This window comes from Vulpes lagopus, chromosome 18 (genome assembly GCF_018345385.1).
Source record: "Vulpes lagopus strain Blue_001 chromosome 18, ASM1834538v1, whole genome shotgun sequence".
Classification (NCBI taxonomy): domain Eukaryota; kingdom Metazoa; phylum Chordata; class Mammalia; order Carnivora; family Canidae; genus Vulpes; species Vulpes lagopus.
The window spans coordinates 42489009-42508367 of record NC_054841.1 but is presented as its reverse complement, the minus strand read 5'-3'; the positions used below and the strand labels follow the sequence as shown (position 1 = coordinate 42508367).

General features: G+C 44.7%; 1 protein-coding gene and 1 long non-coding RNA gene across 2 annotated transcripts in view; one reads left to right on the top strand and one right to left on the bottom strand.

Moving 5' to 3' along the window:
* Positions 1-17671, top strand: part of LOC121478339 — a 37646-nt gene extending 19975 nt beyond the window's left edge. Inside the window, exons 2-4 of the long non-coding RNA XR_005984454.1 lie at positions 16564-16645; positions 16790-16819; positions 17613-17671. This is a non-coding gene — a long non-coding RNA (uncharacterized LOC121478339). The remainder of the gene's footprint in view (positions 1-16563; positions 16646-16789; positions 16820-17612) is intronic.
* On the bottom strand, positions 10651-18968 carry BANF2 (BANF family member 2). Its single transcript, XM_041733328.1, has 2 exons — positions 18843-18968; positions 10651-10797 (listed from the first exon to the last, which is right to left on the bottom strand). The coding sequence occupies exons 1-2, from the start codon at positions 18966-18968 to the stop codon at positions 10651-10653; spliced, it is 273 nt and encodes a 90-aa protein (XP_041589262.1).
* Between the last annotated feature and the right edge of the window lie 391 nt (positions 18969-19359).

Sequence of the window (19359 nt, the reverse complement as noted above, 5' to 3'; positions counted from 1 at the left end):
GCAGAGAAGAGGCAGCCAGAGAAGTAGTGTACCCAGATTGTCCAGGGCCTCCTGGGCCACGGTAAGGAATTTGGGTTAACTCTGAGCAAGATGTGGTTGAATTAACTCAAAACCACGTTTAGCAAATTGGCTTAGCTTCCTAGAAAAGCATTAGCATTAACAATCAAAAGCCTTAGGGGTGCCTGGGTGGCTCAGTCAGTTAAGTGGCCGGCTCTTGATCTTGGCTCAGGTCATGGTCTCTGGGTCCTGAGATTGAGCCCCACATTGAGCTCTGCGTTCAGTGGGGAGTCTGCTTGGGATTCTCTCTCCCTCTCTCTCTGTCCCTCCCCCCTCTCAAATAAAGAAATCTTTTTTAAAAATCAAAAGCCTTAAAAATGTTCCTGTTTATTCACTCATTTAGACTCATTTTTAGCATCTTCCTTAAGGGAAGAATGAGAAATGTTATACATATTTATATTTATGGCTTCATTCATTCATTCAATAAGAAATGTACAGCTACTCATAAAAGCTTTGTTTATAATGCTAAAAATAAGCCGCAAACACCTAAGAGTCCAAAACTAGGGGCACAATTCAACACATAGTACTGCACATAAGTCTAATGAATTGCTATAAAAATGGTAAAAACTGTTTTTCAAAGATTGACTCATGAGAGAAAACAAAACATAAAAGGAAGAGGATAACTGATGTTTAATAGGATCCAGATATGTTTTTTAAAATGTACATACGTACACGGTAAACATGGACACATGTACACACTACACCACGGATGGGCCTTGATGTTCGGTGCAAGAAGCCAGTCACCAAAGACTATGTACTGTGTGATTCCATTGACATGGAAGGTCCAGAATAGGCATATCCACAGAGACAAAGTTGATGAGTGGCTGCCAGGGGCTGGGTGGGAGGGTTGGGGGGCCACTGCCAATTACTAACAGGTTTTCTTTCAGGGGTAATAAAAATATTCTGAAATTAAATAGTGGTGATTGTTTGCACAATTTCTGTGAATATACTAAAAACCCCTGAACTGTACACTTTTAAAGGGTGAATTTTATGCTGTATGAAATATATTTCAATAAAGCTATTATTAATGAATGTATAACCATGCCATTAAAGAGAGACTGAAAAGAAATTCAATTAAATATTGGATGGTAGGGAATCCCTGGGTCGCTCGGTGGTTTGGTGCCTGCCTTCAGCCCGGAGCGTGATCCTGGAGTCCTGGGATCGAGTCCCACATCAGGCTCCCTGCATGGAGCCTGCTTCTCCCTCTGCCTGTGTCTCTGCCTCTCTCTCTCTCTCTCTGTGTGTCTCTCATGAATAAATAAAAAATTTTTTAAAAAATCGGATGGTAGTTTTTGGTGGAGGAGGAGTTATCAATTTTCTCCTATATTTCAGTGATGGTGGCAAATTTGCAAAATGACAAGTATGGCATGGAACGGAACCTTCTTGGGGACTTTCTGTGAATATCACCCACCTCCTCCCAAAAAGTGATTTGGCAGTGATTTGTGATGTTTGCCCTAATTTTCCATTCTCCCCTCTTCCAGCAGACAGTACTGCCTGGTCCCATTGGGGCTGGGTGGGACTACATGACTAGCTCTGGCCAATTATTTGTTAGTGAGAGTGACATGTAACTTCTGAGCCAGAGTACATAATTGCCTGTGTGAGCCATCCCTAGGGCTCTTTCTGCTGAGGTAAACTTCAAATGTTCAGGATGGGGCTGCTGTGTCAGCCTGGGTCCTAGAGTCATGGCAACACAGACTGGAGCCAGGAGACCTGAGATGGGCCTGTGACGTGAGTAGGACATAAAGCTCTGTGGGGTCTTTGTGGTTTTTTTTTTTTTTTTTTTTTGTCACAGCACAACCTAGCTGGTACCAACTAATGTGTGTAAATGGTGAGATCTGAAGAGGTGCCACTGCCATTAGTCACCTGTAGTTGTTGTCCAGAACGAAACAGGGCAGTAACTACCCCTCACACTGCTGTCAGCCACCCTATCTCCTTTTATGTTTAAAATGTCTTTATGTTTATTTTTGAGCTCTCTTCAAAGCCAAGCTGGGAGACATGAGAATCAGATATTCTCCTCATTACACAGACAAGTCAAGTGATTTGTCCATGGTTCCCAGGCCCACTCGGTGGCACTATCCAGTAGCTCCTCACTCTGGTCCAAAAGATCCAGTCACTGGGCCAGGTTAAGCAATACAATAGCATAGTTTGCTCAATCATAAACCAGAGAATTGACTATAGAGAGAAAACCAAACAACAGCAAAGCAGCATCTGGTAGAAATAGGCAAGGATGAGTCTGTAAAGATAACTAGTGACTTCCATTTCTCTAAAGTGACCTTAATCTTAGGAAAGAAAGGGGAGAACTAGAAAGTGGGGGGGGGGGGAGTAAGGAGGGGGTCCCTAAGTCTCCAAGCCAAATAATTTCAAGAGGAGCTTTCCCCTCTGCCTAGAGCAACAGCTCATGATGTGAGACCAGTGACATGGGAGGATCCGGGGGTGATGGTTGGCCACACAGAATACATCCCAAGGACTAAGGCGCAGTCTCTTGTAGGTCATCTTCCCATGGCCATTTGAATGGGCCTCCCTTATCCCCTCTAATGCCCATATGTCCCTGGTAGGTGCTATGTATGTGTCACTGAGAACACATCTGAATTGCCAGATATGCCCCCCTCTCCACCATCAAGGGTGGCTCTGCAGGCAGCAGGCACTGCTTTAATGCCAGGCAGACCCGGTTTGAAGAAAATCATAAGATTAGTGTGGCCATGTCCCTTGACTTTTTTGGTCCTCAGTTTTCTCATCTATAAGATAGAGAAAAGTGCCTCCACTCACCCTGGGAGAATTTGGGGTGCTAGCAAAGTGCCTGTTGCAGTGTGGGTTCAACCATTTCTATTTCCACATTTCTGTATTTAGAGCAGGAAACATTTAAAAATTGTATATCTACATATGCACACCCATATACATACTCATATATACATGCATGTATGTAGAAACATATATACACATATATGCATATACACAATATATACATGTATATGTGTATATATATATCTCTCTACACACACATATATAGGCATACACACACATACATACACACACACATATTTCCAGAAACACTTGCTAAAAGGTTTACCTTCATGAGTCAGTATTCTTTCAGAAATTCCCAAGACTAATCACCCTCAAATGTCACCTCCTCCTAGAAGCCTTCCCTGACTACTCTCATCCATCCCCACCTCTCCTTTCTATAAATAACAATATACCATCAGTGCTACACATTTAAAGACTTAGGCTTTTAAAAAATATTTTATTCATTTATTCATTATTTATTCACCTGTCTTCCACAACTGGTCACACCATTGATAATTCTTGTCTTCCCCTCTTAGATAATCACAGTTTCATCCTGCCTTCTTCCACTCTGAGCCATGCTCTTTATAAAATACTTGGTTCAAAGCTTAGCTTCCATGGTTTTCCCACCCCACCATGGTTGCTTGGCTTCTGTGTATGAGCCATGGGATCCCTCCCATTATCACCATTTATTACAATATTAGTCTGGGTACCCTCTAAAAAAGAAGTGGAAGCTTTCCATCTTACACCTGGGATGCTGCACACTCTGAAGCCTCACATGGGAATTCTAGCAGTTAGCTCTAGCCGCATAGCAAACTACCACCAAAACACAGTGGTTTAAAACAATAGGGTTTCTTTACATGAGTTTGTAGGTTAGTTGGGTGGTTTTCCAGCTCTAGGCCAGGCATGGCTGATCTCAGCTAGACTCACTCATGCATCTGAGTTTCAGCTGATGGGTTGGCTGGTCTAGGATGACCTCACTCTGATGGCTGGCTGTCGGTTGGCTGTTGGATGAGGCAATGGAGACAAGTGGCCCATGTGTCTCTCATTCTCCAGCGAGCTAGCACAGGCTTGTTTGTGTGGGTGTCACAGGGGTACAAGAGAGCAAGCAGAAGCCTAGGCTCACAACTGTCACAGTGTCATACCCACCATATTCTTTTGGCCAAAGCAAGTCACGAGGTTAGTCCAGAATCAATAGGAAGAGAGGTAGACTCTGCCTCTTGGCAGGAGGAGCTGCAAAGTTGTGTAAAGGGTGTGGATACAAGGAAGAGTAAAGGGTTGTTGGTTGTAGTAACCAGCTACTACAGGATTTCTCAGGTGCAGGGAGCAAGACTCCTATAACCTATTCTGGGTCATCAGCATCGATGAGGTCCCTGTCCCCACTCACTGCTGCTGAGCACTAACCTTGCTAGGACAGAGAGCCTGCAATAGGTTCCTTCAACTCACTCTCTCTGGGCCTGTTGGTTTTGTGTCCCCTCATAGCTCCTTTTCCCACTGCCTTCTTCTTCCCCCTTTATTCAATCCTGACCTCCCCCTTTAACACCAAGCTCAAATGTCACCTCCTCCTAGAAGCCTTTCCTGACTACTCTCATCCAACCCTACCTCTCCTTTCTATAAATAACAATATACCATCAGTGCTACACATTTTAAGACTTAGGCTTTAAAAAAATATTTTATTTATTTATTCATGAGAGACACACAGAGAGGCAGAGACATAGGTGAAGGGAGAAGTAGAATCCCAGTGGGGAGCCCAATGCAGGACTCGATCCGAGGACCCTGGGATCACATCCTGAGCCAAAGGCCACACGCTCAACCACTGAGCCACCCAGGCATCCCAATACTTAGGCTTTTAGAGCTACTATTCATGAAGCTCTTAAGTGCCAGGAATGTTCATCTTCCCAGGGCTTGAGTAAAGATACTATCATCATCACCCTTTTACAGATAAGTAGTGAGGCCAACAGGGTGACTTTCCAAAAAGGCTTACCACCGCTCCACTGGTGAGGGATGGGTTGCTTTCAAAGCCAGACCTGTCCTACTCCAAAACCCAGCCTGTACCAGGAGCTATGGGTGCCCCACACCCTGTGTGCCCTCACCTTTACTACTTCAGTGCATGCGGCTGGGCCGACCTCCAGCTGCCAGTGCCTGACCTCCTTCTCGGTGAGGTTCACTTTCCCCATGTGGCAGGTTCAAGAGCTAAGGAATTAATTTCCTGTGGGAGCAGTCCTCAACAAATGACTAATAAGAGCAGGTATTTAGCTACCCCAGGGTGAGGTGACTGAATGCATGATCTACACTGGCTCCCAGAGTTCCCTGGGTGGGATGTGGTCCAGTTGTCCATGGTGCCAGAGATGGAAGATCTTTATTGGTTGCTTTCTCCTTCCTGCCACACTGCCCACTCCCATAATGGAATTTCCTGGGAGATTCCTTGAAAAGGAAGCTTTCCTTCAGGACTTTGTCTTGAGGTATACTTCTGGGATGGTGCAAGCTAAAATATATCTACCTCCTAACACGTTGGCTGCTCTTCCCTCCCTTCTCCCAATCATCTTATTAAGCTTAATGTATTATTAAGCTTGAAACCAGAGAAACTTGTTCTTATCCCCGTTGCCTTTCCCCTAGCACCTAACCATGCTCAGAGCCTTGGACTCTCCATAAATACTAACTGGAATCATTTATTGATTCACAGATACTCCGAACTACACATATTGGGCTAAGAGTCAATTCTTGACCCCTCTTCCTTCCACATGGTTTGGCTTCTGTTTAACATGCTGCTTAAATCCATAATGATTGGTAAATGTTCTCAGGCACCAATCCTTTCCCAAATCATTAAAACTGTCCTGCCAAGTAGATGAGCCTTTGACCTGGCTGAGGACACATGTACATGGTCACCCCTCTTAAGTGTCCTTGAAAATGCCTTTGGGGATCAGTGGGCTGAGGTGGCCCTGTAGGTTCCGAGTCAAAATCTGATTTGTACTGGTTGTCCTTTCTTACCCACTCATTAAAGAATGTGTGGTCCCTAAAGAGTGTAGAGTGTTCTGTACTCGTATACTGGAACAGAACTGGGTAGGCTGATAGCTGGGTTCCCTTCCAACTGACAGCTATGAATTCTCTCCCAAGTATCAAGACATAACCAAGCACTCAGGGGGTCAGATTCAGAGGAGAGCCTTTAGAACAAAGACAGAGCTTCTACTATGAACCATGTCATTAACATATACTATTTCAATTAATCTAGCCTTCAAGGCAGGGTAATTACCTTCCTGCCCCCATTTTATGGATGAAGAAACTGAGGCTCAGTGAGATCAAGTAGCTTACCAGGATAATGTGCCAATGCATTGGCACAGCTGGAATTCATACCTGTGCCTGGCTGCCTTCAGAGGCAATATTCTTTCACACACTCTGGACTGCTGCTCCATTGAAAGGTTTGGTTGGGCTTTAATGCAACACCATTTGGTGGGGTAAGGACATGTTAGACTAGGAGGAGTGTATCAGTTAGATATCACTGCGTAGCAAACTGTCCCAAACATTAGTGGCTTTGTATAGCAATCCTTTATTCCTGCTCATGCATCTGTGAGTTGGCTGAGAGTTGGCTGACCAGGGTGGGCTCTGCTTGGCAGCTTTTCATCAAACTTCAGGTCTGCCTGGCCTCGGGTCCTTGCTGCATGTTGGGCTCAGATCAGTTTCACTGGGTTTCATTCTAGGACCCTGAAGGGGCAGCAGTTATCCAAGGATCTAGTTCTTCTCTCGATGTTGATAGAGACATGAGAGAGCAAGTAGAAATACACAGTGAAGCTCAGAACTGGCATGCTTTCATTTCAGACTCATACTTTTTGCCAAAGCAAGTCACATGGCCAAGTCTAAGTCAAGGGACTGGGAGTTAATCTGCCTCTAGAGGGAGGAACTGCAAAACCCCTGACAAAGGTGGAAAATACAGGGAGAAGGTGAAGAATTTGAAGCCAATAATTTTATTTATGAGAAAGACTAAAATCAATACAAATGAATAAATGGCTGATGGGGAGCATTCTTATTGTCTGTAAAGTAAATCATGAGTGAACAGGGTTCATCCTCAGTGTCTCACCAGTTACACTACACAAGGAACATCTATTCTGGTTTTCAATGTCTGTAGAGGCTCCTTAATCTTGGAAGCCCATCTCCTCCCAAGTTTCTCAGCTCTGTTATCTTCCTACATGATCCTAGACATCAACCTGATTAAAGGGATGAATTTCAGCAATATGGGAGGTATGTGGAAATAGAGTGAGGGACAGGACTACTTCCCATTCTCCTTTCCCTAGAGCCAACTAGCTCTTGTCTTAAAAAAATGAGTGACTGTGGGGCACCTGACTGGCTCAGTCGGTTAAGAATCTGACTCCTGGTTTCAGTTCAGGCCATGATCTCAGGATCATGAGATCGAGCCCCTTGCCGGGCTCCATAATCAGTGTGGAGTCTGCATCAAATTCAATGTCCTTCTCCCTCTGCCCACCCCACCCCCCACTTGCATGTGCATGTGAGTGCTCTCTCTCTAAAACAAACAAACAAATAAATTTATCTTAAAAAAAAAAAAAAGAGTGACTTCTAAATCCCATGACTATTTCAGTAGAGGGTTAATCCAAGTGTGTGCTAGACAGGAGGGAGCAGGGAAGGGTTCTGGGTGGCCAGAACCTGATATCTCAAGAGATGGAGCTGTTTAAATCTTTGGGCCAGTCAGATGGCTCACCTGGAATTCTTCTTCTTAGACTCTCTTCGGGAACAGCTAAAGAAGCAGAGCTAGAAAGAGTTAAACAGATCCCAATGGAAATATCCTAATCACATTATGAACTTAGGAAATGTAACACCTGTGAGGCACCCAGGGAAAAATTATTGAACCAGATTGATGATTGTGGTATTGATTAGTGCTGTCACCAGACATTTCTGCTGCTTCTGAATTCAGAAGAGTCCTTGACCCTTTGAACTTAAATATGACCATGTGATTTGCTTTGTTGTTTCATTTACAATGAAATGTGAACATAAGTAGAATATATCAGTCTGGGTAGAGGCTTTGAAATATAGTGTGTAATTCACCAGGGCACCTTGCCACTGCTGTGGTACCCATGGAAGCATTTTTAAAAATAAATTTATTTTTTTATTGGTGTTCAATTTGCCTCCATATAGAATAACACCTAGTGCTCATCTCATCAAGTGCCCCCCTCAATGCCCGTCACCCAGCCACCCCCACCCCCCGCCCACCTCCCCCTCTACCACCCCTAGTTCGTTTCCCAGAGTTAGGAGTCTCTCATGTTCCGTCTCCCTTTCTGATATTCCCACTCATTTTTTTCCCTTCCCCTTTATTCCCTTTCACTATTTTTTATATTCCCCAAATGAATGAGACCATATAATGTTTGTCTTTCTCCGATTGACTTATTTCACTCAGCATAACACCCTCCAGTTCCATCCACGTCGAAACAAATGGTGGGTATTTGTCGTTTCTAATGGCTGAGTAATATTCCATTGTATACATAAACCACATCTTCTTTATCCATTCATCTTTCGATGGACACCGAGGCTCATGGAAGCATTTTTTAAAAATTTATTTGAGTAGTCTCTATACCCAACATGGGGCTCAAACTCATGACCCTGAGATCAAGAGTTGCATGCTCTTTCGACTGAGTCAGCCAGGCAACCCAAGCATGTACTGAAAGAGAATTTCTATCTAACTCACTCTCAGAAAGATTACAACAGATACAGCTCTCCTGATGGCATATATTAGATATGAAGCTTAACAGAGAAATGAACATTTGTTGGCTAAATCACTAAGCATTAGGGGATTGTTTGTTACAGCCGCATAATCTGACTAATATAATCATCCAACTCAACCAACAGGAAGATGTATCAAAACAAAAAATTCAGGAGTGACAAAGCTATGGTTTTTAAAATAATTATACCAACAAGAATTGATGGTAAACTCTTAAATATACAACTAAGACTGAACAACTGCAGGGATTATGCTTACAGGGAATGTGTAAATGCTATAAACCTTGACAAGTTAAGAATAATACTAAAACCAATTTTTAAAAATGAGAATTAAGAGTGCTACCTTCTTTTTACTTTTCTTTTTATAAAGTGGGAATTCATACCATCTAATATTTAAAAACACTTTAAAATATATACCTAATGATATTAATCTCTCTTACACTTTTCCCCATATTATTCTTTATACTCGAAATAAATTGATTTAGAAAAGACTTATCTAGTAATGAAGAAAAAAATTCAAGGAAGTTTGATAATTCTTTCAGTTCCACTTCTCTTCTTCTGTTGAAATAAAATTAAATTCTAACACTTTTGCCTTAAGTGGGGTTCTTCTCAAACCAGACAGAGCCTAAGATTAAATATTCCATTGAGGGATAATCCCAGAAAACCCTGATACTAGAGTGGGAAGGGAAGAAAGCAAATGCATGGAGGTGTTAAGAGGGCAGGGGGCCACTGTGGGAAGCTGGGTTCAACCCTGCTGGGGAGCTGGGAGATACCACCTCAGAGCTGTCCCACCCAAAATACGAGGAAGCTGAGGCATTTACCCATCAACTTCCACCCACTAGTGGGTGTTAACTCCCCAGCACTGCCTTCCTGCCCTGTGCATGGGTGGATGCCCACTCTTGCAACTCGAGATCTCTGCTGGCAGGTGCTTGCTGAGGGAAGTTACTGGACCCTACTAGAAAAGCGAATGCAAACAGGATATGGGGCCAGGCACCAACAACATCTGCCAAAATTCTCCTGAATTTATAAAGGCCAAATAGTGAATTTATCTCAACTGAATTTTGCTAAATGGAAGAAGGTACTCTTAAAAGGTTACATATTGTGTGATTACATTTTTTTGGCTTTCTGGAAATGTCCAAACTATAGGACAAAACCAGATCATTGGTTGGCAAGGACTGTGGAGGGGCATAGGATGACTATTGGAGAGCATTATGGAACTCTTTGGGGCAATGAAAGTGCATTTGTCAAAAGTCATAGAACTACACACCTAAAAAGGGCAAGTTTTACTGAATATAAGTTATATATCAGAAACCTGACTATGATGCTCTTAAAAATATGTCCACCATCTTGGTTGCTGTTTCAAGAAAGTTTAATTTTCTTCTCTTAAGGACTTAATGACTTGTTTCTAAAAATAGAACAAGGCAGAAGTGATTTAGTATGAGTCAGAGACGAGGTCGTAAAAGGCACTGTGGCTTCCTGCTTACTCTCTTACTCTCTCTTGGGTCAGCTGCTTTGGGGGAAGCTACATGCTATGCCATGTGTAGCCCTATGGAGAGGCCCATGCCAAGAGCAGCTGAAGCCTCCAGTCAACAGCCATGTGTGCTCAACCACTTACAAGTGGATCCTCCAGCCCCAGTCAAGCCTTCAGATGACTGCTGCCCAGCTGGCAGTTTTCAACCTCATGGGAGACCCAGAGCCAGAACCACCCAGCTGAGTAACTCTCATTTCCTGACCCTTAAGAAACTGTGTAAGATAAAATTGTTTTAAGCTGCTATGCTTTGGGTTCATTTGCTATGCAGCAATAGATAACCAATACACTGACTTAAAACTTAAACCCCATTTAAAAATAAAAGATTCTTTTATAAAAATTTACGCCAAGATATTTGGCATGATATTCATGTAAGGTGAATGACAGTTGTTTTGAGATAGTGAATTTGGGGATCATTTGTCTTTTGTTTGTCCTCTTATATTCTTGAACTACTCTGTATGATGAACGTGTATCCTTAAAGTTAAACACAAAAATAATGACCCCAAGCCTGGGTGCCAGTGCAGAGTGTGCCATTTACCCAGGCATTAGGGCAAGGAGGTGTGTGTCTAGAGGAAGCAGGAGCACCACTCCTTCAGACAGTGAGAACTCTCCTGGGCCTCACTCTCGGTGGCACCACAACAACAAATGAGCCACTTCTGAAATTCAGCTTCATTCTTGTGCATCAGAAGGAACTGTCCCAACAGGATGTAGGCCTGTGAGGAGGGGGTGAGGCAGGGAGAAAAATGGGAAACGTTATAATAAATTGGCCCAGAGGTGCTCTTCTCTGACACCAGGACTTGAGTGAAAATCAGAGGAAGGGGCACAGGTCAGGTTTGAGGGAGGATAATAGCAGGCCCTGAAACCCTGGCTGGGGCAGTGGGGATGCTGCGACTGGCCTTTGGCGAGATGTGAGGCCAAGTTAAATGGCATTTCTCAAGGATGCCCGAGTGGCTTGATTGGTTAAGCGTTTGCCTTCAGCTCTGGTCATGATCCCGGGATGGTGGGATCGAGCCCCACATCAGGCTCCCGCCTCACTGGGGAGTCTACTTCTCCCTCTGCCCCCTCCCCTGGCTTGTACACACTCATACATGCTCACTTTTCCACTCTCTCAGGTTGGGGTAGGGGTCTGTCCAGCCTGGGGTAAACCAGATCTGTCTTTCTCAAGTTTAATGATGCCATAAATTACTTGAGACCTTGTTAAAAGGGATGTTCTGACTCATTAAATCTGGAGTAGAGCCTGAAAGTCTGCATTTTGAACATGCTCCAGCAGATGCTGGTCCAGGCACAGCATTTTGAGTAGCAAGAGCCTACTGGCCTCTGATGTTCCCTTCTGGCCTCTGATCTAGTGTTTCTCTCTCTCTTTTTAAAAAGATTTTAAGTAATCTCTCCACCCAATGTGGAGCTCAAACTTACAACGTTGAGATCAAGAGTTGCATGCACCAGCAACTGAGTCAGCCAGGAGCCCCTAGTATTTCTTTTTAACACAGACACACACACACAAACACACACATACATACGTGCATGCATACACACATAAGGAGGAATCAGAGATGCTCCCCACCCCATCACTTTCTTAGTAGATCTTACAGAGTTTCTAACTCTCATCACTGTTGACATTGTGGATAATTTTGTGCTGTTGGAGTGGGTGGGAACTGTCCTGTGCATTGCAGCAAGTTTAGCAGCATCCCCACTTTCTACCCACTAGATGCCAGTAGCTGTCCCTAGCTCCCCAAATTGTGACAATCAAAGTGTCTCCAGACACTGCCACATATCCCCTTGGGGATGAATTCTCCCTCAACCAAGAACCACTGTTCGTGGGATGGGTAGATGAAGGACATCTTAACACCAATTTATTCTTGCAAACCAGCTGTGTGACCTCAGGCAACTCACTTAACCTCAAGTGAGAACTCCAAGAATTGGGCTCAGTTTCTGCATCACCTGAAGCCACACCACATGACCTGTCCCCCCTTGCAAGTTGAATTAAGTGGATTCAATGTGAGAACATTAGGAAAATGCAAATTCCTTATTTGTCCTAGAATGCTTCGCCTATGGAAGAAGCACAGAATGTAAAGCACGATAAACTTTGCCCATCTTTCCTTTCTGAAGAGTCGGTGTGCATGAAAAATGCACAGAATTGATATTAAGTACACCAGGGCTGATAAGTTGTTCTCTCATTTTCTAACTTTCTAACTACTGCCCTACAGCTTTTAATTTATCTCTTTAATTTTAGCACATGGTTATTGACAAGGAGCAAGACTACACGGAGAAAAGACACCCGAGATTGCGTGGCCACAGATTGAGCCACTAAATGATGAAGCCTGGAGATTTAAGGTGACATATAAACAGCCATCTCTTGAGGCTGGTTTGGAGGCTCTCCAGCGTGGAATGAACGAGAACCAGTGTCCACGCCCACAGTCCTGGGCCCTCTCCAGGAAAACCTGCTGCTGTCTGTTTACCTTCAATTACATAAAACAAAGCAAACTTCATCTTAACCAAAGGGAACATATATTTTTTTTAAAAGAAATTAAATAAAAGCTGAATGGCAGTTGTAAAATGTACCCAAGCTGTTGGCGCTTGAGGTTTCTTATTTTTAGTCATAGTCCAGTTGTTGAAAAGATTAAAAAAAAACAGCCAGGATGTCACTGTCATTTTAAACTGCTACTTGAATCATCTTTTTAGAAAAGCCATATTGTTGCTTAGAAGGATCTCGTTTTACTTTATCAGCATCCTCATCTTTTCAGTGGTGATTTTTTGGAGATGTTTTTTAATTCAACATTTTGAAAAAAATGAACATTTATTGAAAGTGAGCCAGTTGTGCAGTGGGTGTGGGGGGTGCAGAGGTGAATAACGAGGTCAGGGAACAAGGAACTCTGGTCAGGGAGAGAGAACATTAGTGATACTGATAAATAATAGTAACGGTAATGATAATAGTAAGTGGCGCTTGAATGCTTTCAGTGGGCTCCAGACCCCTGGCACATTTTTAACCCAGTTCCATTCTCCAGATGGAATCACTGAGAATCTGAGAAGTTGATTCTTGCTTTCCTGAGCCCTGACCTTGCATATCCCACTGGTCGGCATCAGGCCTGGCACCTATGTCAGCCTTGGCCCTTTTGGAGGCCCCACTGCTTGGCATCAGCTGCTGGAGGTGATCAGCGCCTCCCCATCTGCACCAGCCTCAGCAGCCAGGGAGTGCATGATATGTAGGCCCAGAGGCAAATTTTCCAGGAACGCTGCAGGAAGAAGGGCCTCACCTCAGTCGACAGAGACCCCCTTGGTTTAAGGCTGCGCTGCGACTGTATCTTGAAGTCCTCAGTTACATGAGAACCAGGGACCTCATATCTTCAGTTAGCGCTAGGTGCTGGTCCTGGCCCATGCCAATCTAAATTTTCCATCTTCACCGTGGCACCTGGCCTTTTCTTTTCTTTTGTTAACATTTTTTTTATTTGAGGAAAGTTGACACACTTTCGTTCCAGGTGTACAACATCGTGATTTGACACCCTGCACGTTATGCAATGCTCCCCACAAGTGTACCTACAGACCGTCACCTGGCCTTTTCAAATGGAGATCTGTGGTCTTGGCCCTCTCTGATTCTCAGGCTTCTCTGATGCCTCTGCCCAGATTGCTAGCTCCTTGGAGACTAGAGTGAATGTACTCACGTGGCCACAAGACTTTGTTGTGGTGGGCAGCTCGGTGGCTCAGTGGTTTAGTGCCGTCTTCAGCTCAGGGCCTGATCCTGGAGACCGGGGATCGAGTCCCACATTGGGCTCCCTGCATGGAGTCTGCTTCTCCTCTGCCCGTGTCTCTGCCTCTCTCTCTTTTTCTCTCTCTGTGTCTCATGAATAAATAAATAATATCTTAAAAAAAAAAAGACTTCATTGTAGAATGAACAATAACGTTCTGTAGCCAGATGTTGGCTCTCTCTTCAGCCTTCGTGGCTGCCGGTAGCCCGGGACAATCTTGAAAATTCAGTACCTCTGGGGAATTTCTGGTTTAAATCTCCTTGTCTCTAGTGTGAATGCTCGATCCATTGCAGGGCTTGCCCCTTCTTCTTTCTGATTCATGTCTCACTGAGATATACTAAAAAAATTATTTGTTTAACTAAAATTCAGTTTTAATGGAGTGGATTCCTGAATTTTATCTGGCAACCCTATGCGGGGTAACCCCAGTCTTTGAGACTGACTCCTTGCAGGGCCCAGACATCAGGCTGTGGGGGCCTCTGCATTACTACCTCCCACCCCCCCAGGGACTGTCTGCCCAGATTTGAATTTTGCCTTTCTCACCCCGAGTGACTTTGAGTAAGTCATGTGACTATTATGTGCCTCTGTTTCCCCATCAGTAAAAGGAAGGTGAAATAGTATACCTTATAGGATATTTTGATGACTCAGTAAGATGTAAGTAATACACCGAGGACAGTGCCTGACATGGAGTGAACATCATACACAAGTTCTGCTACTAGGAGAGCCTTAGGGAACAGGTAGTCCATATATCCCTCCCTGATCTTCCAAGTATCTTTCAGGAGGAAGATTTAGGCTCAGGGATGACTTTACAATGTCTTCAAAGAGCACTGAATCAAACCAGATTCTCTGGGGTGGTAAACTTAACCTCCTCGCTGTTAGATAACTTCAGGGTTATCCCCACGGTAATGCACCTGCTCCCATAAGGCACTGCTCAAAGTCTCTGAATTTACTGAGTGCTTGGAAATTCACTCATCCGTGGGCAGGGTTTTCACAGGGAGAAAGAGAAGTACAAAGATCGTAGAAGCATCCTGTGCTTCACATGGGAGAGCCCCAAAGGCAAGCTGTGCCTCTCTAGCTAATGACTGTGGGTTCTCAGGCCACATGTGGAAAAAATAGTCAACAGTACAGATGTCACAGCAAGGGGTCCTACTGAATACTCAGTGTTCAGAAACACAAGCATGTTAGGGTGGGGTGGGCAGGCAGAAGGAAGGCATTCTTCCCAGAGAAGGTCGGTTGTGAATGGAGTGGGGAAGGGAGTGAATGTCCATTTCAAGGGAGGCCTGCAGGTGGGTGTCCTGTATGTGTTCGTGATTCATGGACAGACCGGCTTGGGTATGGAGTGGGTAGGGATGGGTAATATAAGACAGAGCTAGAGCCAGGCCACGGAAAGCCTTTTGACATCTTGTGCACCAATGTATTTTCCCTTCACGATCATTCCTTTGTCCCTCATAGCCCTTCTGTCGTTAAATCTAGACCAGTGCTGTCCAGTAGAAATTTAATGTGAGCCAGCCACATATGTAATTTTTAGTATTCTGGGGATCCCTGGATGGCTCAGCGGTTTAGCTCCTGCCTTTGGCCCAGGGTGTGGTCCTGGAGTCCCAGGATCGAGTCCTACGTCAGGCTCCTTGCCTGGAGCCTGCTTCTCCCTCTGCCTGTTTCTCTGCCTCTCTCTCTCTCTCTCTCTCTCTCTGTGTGTGTCACTCATGAATAAATAAATAAAATCTTAATAATAATAATAATAATTTTTAATATTCAAGTAGCCACAGGAAAAAAGGGGGGGGAGGATGAAACAGGTGAAATTAGTTCTGATAATATGCTTTATTTCCTCCCATATTTCAAAAACATTATCATTTCAACATGTAATCAATAAAAAAAAAACTATTGATGAGACACTTTGCATTGGGAGGGGTACTGTAAAATCCTAAATCTATAAAAATCACAGTGTGTACTTCATATACATAAAACATCTCTATTCAGACAAATGCTCGATAGGTATAAATGGCCAGTGGCCACTGTGGCCACAGTGGCCACTCAGACAGCAGAGATCTAGATTCTCAGAGATCTAGAACTGCCAAGGCTGACTGCCTGAGAGAGGGCAGGTGCAAAATAACTGGAGGTCCTGAAGAGACTTGGGTGAAGCCATAGAAGAATCGATAGTTTTCAAAGTCAGGCCATGGGTGGGGGAGGGGACAACTATATCTCAGCAGAGGCCAGCAAAGACAAAGGATAGCATGAGACCCAGAAAGGTGTCTCTCCCTAAGGTCTCCTGCAGACAGGGTATAAAAGTCCTGGAGCTCAGCGGATTCTGGGGGCAGTGAAACAGCTCTTTCTGTTACCATAACCATGGATATGTGTCATTACACATTTGTACAAACCCATAGAACTCTGCCAGTGAACCCTGATATTAGCTATGGACCCTGGGTGATTACGATGTATCAACGTAAATTCTTTGACGGGTACTGATGGACCACTCTGGTTGGGGTGGGGCTCATGAGAGAGGTGTATATGTAGAAGGGGGCAAGGGATACCTGGGAAAAATCTCTGCATCTTCTGCTCAATTTTGCTGTGAACCTAAAACTGCTCTAAAACTAAAAGTCTAAAAAAAAAAAAAATAGGAGCATGCATTTTTATATGCTAAATCTGAGACACCTGCCCTGCAGGGTCTGCCTGCCCTGGAGGCTCTTCCTGCTGGCCCTTTCTGCTGACTGGTCCTCACTCAGAAGCATTTGTTCACCATCGTAGGTGCCACATCGTGTCTCCTGGAACCTTTTACAGGCTCAGCCAGGCTCTAGCCTGATACGGAGTCTCATCGCCGAATCCCAGGGTAAGCCCCCTCCCTGCTGATGGTAACCACCAGGATCCAGATCTTCCTGCATGGTTTGTGACAACACTATCCACAGCCATTCTCATCCTCACTTGGGACCTTGATCAAAGCACTAACTCTTCTTCTGTCTTCTTTTTTGTAAAGTGGAGATACAGACCCTCATCTCATCCACAGGTGAGTGAGGGGCTCAAAGCAAAGGAGAAAGGTGAAATCCCCTATGTTAGTGTTTGGAATTAGTGACCCTAGGAATGAAGAGGGCCTAAAAGCGGTGTGCTGGTCGCCGTGCTCACCAGGTCTTGAACATAAGAGGGACCTGGCCACACAGAGGCATAATTTCTTCTCTACAGCCCTGACTCTGTGTAGCAAGTTCTGGGATGCCTAAAATTTTCCCATTATTCATTCATTTCTTTATCTTAAACATGCCTATCGCCTTACCTGTAATCCTCATTAAAAACACAGGCTGGAAAAGACAAAACCACAGGGACAGAAAACAAATGAGTGGTTGCCAGGGACTGAGGGTGGGGAGTATGAAGGGCACAGAGGAATGTTCTATGCCTTGATTGTGGTAGTGGCCTCATGACTGCATCCATTTGTCAAACCTTGCAGAACTATGTACTAAAAAGGGTGAAATTCACTGTATATGAATAAAAATATTTTTTAAATGCTGAGTATGGCTGAACAACAGCAAAAAAACATTAAATCAAAGGTAGTAGAAGCCAGAATAATGGGAACCCCTGAGAATGGGGGATGGCATCAAGCGGGGAGAGACACAAGGGGGTCATCTGGGATTCTGGAGGTATCCAATCACTGGATCTGAGGAGTGGCTCCATGAGCATATATATATAAAAATGCACTGAGCTGAACACTTCACATCAATGTAGGTGCGTTAGTTACACCACAATAGAAAAGAAAAAGGGGCAATCATATCTTTCAAAAAGGAATTTTTAATTTAAAATGTCTTCCCTAGGGGCAGCCCAGGTGGCTCAGCAGTGTAGTGCTGCCTTCAGCCCAGGGCATGATCCTGGAGACCGGAGATTGAGTCCCACGTCAGGCTCCCTGCATGGAGCCCACTTCTCCCTCTGCCTGTGTCTCTGTCTCTGTCTCTGTCTCTCTCTCTGTGTCTCTCATTAATAAATAAATAAAATCTTAAAAAAAAAAATTCTTCCCTAGCCAGATTTGCTTACTTCACTACCTGCTGGGGGATGGTCCCATCTCCTTTATCTGGGGAGGAAAGAATCAAACCTACCTCAATCACGGACCTCCAACTGCCTAACAATACCATCTATTGGATCTTAAATAGGCCAGTAGATTGAGGTGATGTTCAGAATATTTAACAACTGGTATGAACAGCATGTCAATTCGAAAACCAGAGGCCCAGTGGTTCAGAAGCCCCCTGGCAACAGCCACGCACTGTGTAGGCACACACCAAACTGATTATCAGCCCTGCATGCAAGCGTTCCCTGCCTCGCTGGTGTCTCTGTAACATCTTCCTGCGCAGTGGTATGGATAGTAGTGCACGAAACCTCTCAACTGAGTGTGAAACACTTGGAGTGCATTTCCATCCACTTCTGTATGTGCTGGCTCTCTTTAGGTTCTCTTCCGAATCGAACTCCTAAAGCTCCAAGCAGCTTTCGCTGCATCATAGAAACAAATAACTACATAGAAAAGAATGTTTAGATTCCACTGGATACCCTTGAGGTCATTCTTGGGCTGTGAGTGACATCTGAGAACAACTCACATCCTCTTACTCTGGTGTAGACCGCACCTGCCGTTACTGTTACCCTGCTGTAACTCCACCTGGCGTTGCCAAGCTGGTGCCCTGGTGGGGCAAACGAGACCCCATGAGTCTCTTTGTGGAGGTGGAAAGTGCATCCAAATCATCCATCCTGAGAGCTCAGCCCCAGATTCGGCGGCTGGCTCACTTCTGTCGACCTCTGCGTGTTTGAACACCAAGTGAGTCATGCCCGGTCCAGCTGCTCTGAGCCAAAGCCATTCAATTTGCCCATCATCTACTGGCCCTCGAGGCTGCCCAAGCATGAGGGGTCAGTGGCGCTGAAGCAAGTGGCGCTCTGCCAAGTGGTGGCTTTGCTCTCTGACGGCCCCTTGCAGGGACATGTAGCAGCAACTGCCATCTGGCAGGACTAGAGGAACAGAGGTCTGGGAGTGAATTTGGGGCAATAAGAAAAAAATGAATTACCTTGTTGAAACCTTTGGTGACTAAATTGATGGCAAGCTCATGGCTGATCCCGTCTACCCAGGCAACATCCTTTTCTCCGATGGGTTCAGAGAGGAAGGCTCTCAGCCTAGGAGACATGTGATCCATCTTCTGTAACAGCAGAGGGAGGAACAGGATTAGGAGGTGGCTGGCTGCTCATGGGAGAGGGGGCACCGGGGGACTGCCCTGCCAAGGGATGGGGGCAACAGATGGCAGGTCTCCTTCCATCACTCAATATTTATTAGGGACTTTGAGATGTCAGAGGGCAGTGCCCTACACTAAAGGCCTCAATACAGCCACTCCCACCTGGATGGACTGAAGAGATATATAGTGATGGCTCGGATGAGTCCAGTAAATTCCACCAAAGGAGTGCGTTTAATGCTAACAACTGCATGAGTTTCTCTCTGCTAATCTCTCCACCCGCAGTGCTTAAAGAAACAAGTGCTTCTTGAGAGTAGAATTGTGGTTGGAGAAATGAGGATATATTGGTCAAAAGATG

Excerpts from the sequence above, each read along its gene's own strand:
- BANF2 (XM_041733328.1), bottom strand. The coding sequence starts at position 18,968 with ATGGATCACATGTCTCCTAGGCTGAGAGCCTTCCTCTCTGAACCCATC. Across the intron at positions 10,798-18,842 it reads TCACCAAAGGTTTCAACAAG|GCCTACATCCTGTTGGGACA; the intron begins GTAATTCATTTT and ends CCCTCCTCACAG.